Source organism: Eutrema salsugineum, unplaced genomic scaffold, assembly GCF_000478725.1.
Source record: "Eutrema salsugineum unplaced genomic scaffold, Eutsalg1_0 scaffold_10, whole genome shotgun sequence".
NCBI classification, from domain to species: domain Eukaryota; kingdom Viridiplantae; phylum Streptophyta; class Magnoliopsida; order Brassicales; family Brassicaceae; genus Eutrema; species Eutrema salsugineum.
The window spans coordinates 4,380,921-4,383,450 of NW_006256908.1; the positions used below are offsets into that span (position 1 = coordinate 4,380,921).

General features: G+C 33.6%; 1 protein-coding gene across 2 annotated transcripts in view; it reads left to right on the top strand.

Annotated features, from left to right (window-relative positions):
* The first annotated feature begins 494 nt into the window (after positions 1-494).
* The window catches only part of LOC18027823 (probable leucine-rich repeat receptor-like protein kinase At2g28990), a 4,609-nt gene continuing 2,573 nt past the window's right edge, over positions 495-2,530 (top strand). The window contains exons 1-4 of one of the 2 annotated variants that reach the window (XM_024147917.1): positions 495-625; positions 721-926; positions 1,215-1,258; positions 1,999-2,474. In XM_024147917.1, the coding sequence (XP_024003685.1) occupies positions 538-625; positions 721-926; positions 1,215-1,258; positions 1,999-2,474 (814 nt within the window). In that variant the 5' untranslated portion in view covers positions 495-537. Of the gene's footprint in view, positions 626-720; positions 1,259-1,998; positions 2,475-2,530 lie in introns of both variants that reach the window. The other variant, XM_006409870.2, reaches the window with a different exon arrangement.

Consider the following 2,530-nt stretch of genomic DNA (forward strand, 5'->3'; position numbering starts at 1 on the left):
ACTGAGTTCTTCTTTTATTTTGGTTCTTTCATTTGCACAACAGGTATATTGATTTTAAATTTTAAAAACTTTATTTTTCTTGTTACTGTTGGACCATTTGGATGAATTAGATAGAAACCAAATCAACAAATCAAGTTATTAGCAACTGCAAAATTGAAGTGTTTTCGTAAAGTTTATTAATATAAAGAACTAACTTTTGGTTAATTTGATCTGCAATATTTATGTAATATAGTGGGGCATGAATAAAGCGCGAGCATGACGTTTAATTTGATTAATAATTCTGAAAATAGGTTATTTTCCTATGTATTATATCCACTTTTAGGACCAGGTCCAAACCAAAGAGTTAGCCATGAAAGGACGGACTCTCGAGTGTTTTCTGCATTCGCTAATTCGTGGCTGGCGACTAAATGAAGACTTATCGTGGAATTTGTCCACGAATTTTACACAACTATGCATTATTTGTTTTTTGCCAGATTGATTTTTTTGTTATATCCATAATCATGAAGTCTTTTTCATTTTCATATCTTTCATAGAAACATGAATCTGAGAGAAAACATGAGGAGCCATTTTTTGCTGGCGATGATTGGAACCTTTGCCGTCATAGTTGGAGCCCAGACACAAGAAGGTAATAATATACATCATCAAAGATCTTCCTTTGACTTTAGTCTTTAGATATCTTATATATGTACATATAAATATTCCTTCCTTTTTTTTGAACAGGATTCATCAGTTTGAATTGTGGATTACCTGTTGATGAATCTCCTTACGATGATTCATTTAATGGATTGACATTCACATCGGATTCTGCATTCATCCAAACAGGGAAAAGTAGTAGAGTCGATAAAAGTCTCAACAAAATATTAGGAAAACAATATTTGACCCTGAGATACTTTCCTGAAGGAAGGCGAAACTGTTATAGTCTAGATGTCAAGAGTGGCACAAACTATCTTATCGCAGTTAGCTCTGTATATGGGAATTATGATGGTCTTAATCGTGATCCAAAGTTTGATATCTATATTGGTCCCAACAAGTGGTTAAGTATGGATTTGGAAGGAAGACAAAATGGCACAAAAGAGGAGATCATACACAAAGCTAGGTCAAACTCTTTGGATATTTGTCTTCATAAGACCGGAGAAACGTTTCCAATAATTTCAGCCATCGAAATACGGCCATTGAGAAATAATACTTATGTTACAAAATCTGGTGCACTCAAGTTGTCTTTCCGGGTGTATCTTAACAATACCGCGGGATTTATAAGGTAAGTCAACGTGATTCAATGTGATTTCAGTGTTATAATTCTATTTTACGTTGCTCCTTTTTTTTGTGGTTATCATTTTATGTTAGAATAATGTTTTCCTTCAAACACATTTTAGTATTGTAATACATTTCTGTTTTTTTTTTCTTTTTGTGTTTGTAAATGATAGGCTTTCTTGTAGAGATTTATGCAAATCTATACAAACTAGCAATTAGATGACAAACTATGATCTTACAAAGGATAGGTTAGATATCTTAAAATTGATGATTTCGATGTTTACTTTTTAAAACTCACTAGATTCAAAATTTTACATCAAAAGAAATACGACCAGAAGGTATACATAAGTGAAAAACCTACAACTTTATGCATACTCTAATTCCAAAAAACTCAAAGAGAGATTAGACTCCACAACTCAAAATTGTGTTCCAATTTTTTGATACAATGAGGGGCGCGCAACAACTAACCTTTTTTTTTCAAAATATGAAGTTAAGTTTATGCTCATTCTCATTCCTTTTCAAATATGATGAATGTTAAGTTTTATAGGTTTCTAACTCAAAAACAATTGATAATAAGTTGATTGGCACATGTCTTTTATTTATTATTAATATCTCATCTTTAACTTCATATATGGGATTTTTAACAATAAAAAGAATATTATTGTACATTAATTGTTAATATTAAATTATGATTGTCATTTGGTTTGCATCTGTTCAATTCATTTTGGCTAATACACTTAAGTGCAGGTATGCTGATGACGTCCGTGATCGTATTTGGTTCCCCTTCTTTGGCTCTTCATATGCGCAGATAACAACCGACCTCAACATAAACAATTCAAACGCATATGAGGTACCAAAATCTGCACTCCGAAGTGCTGCCACGCCAAAAAACACCAGTGGGCCGCTGGTCATCACCTGGACACCAAGGCCCTCTAATGCTCAAGTGTACTTGTACATGCATTTTGCGGAGATCCAAGCCCTCGAAGCCAACGAGACAAGGGAATTCGACGTTATCTTGAAAGGAAACTTTAACCATTCAGGTTTTAGGCCTACCAAGTTAAAGGTATTTACATTATTCACAGAAGAACCAATGCAATGTGATTCGAGAGGTTGCCATTTAGAGCTAGTAAGAACTCCAAAGTCTACTCTTCCACCTCTGATCAATGCCCTCGAAGCTTACGCAGTTATCGAATTCCCACAAGTGGAAACAAGCATAAGTGATGGTACTAACTCTTAATTATTACAAGAATGTAACTTATATTCTTCTGACATATGATAT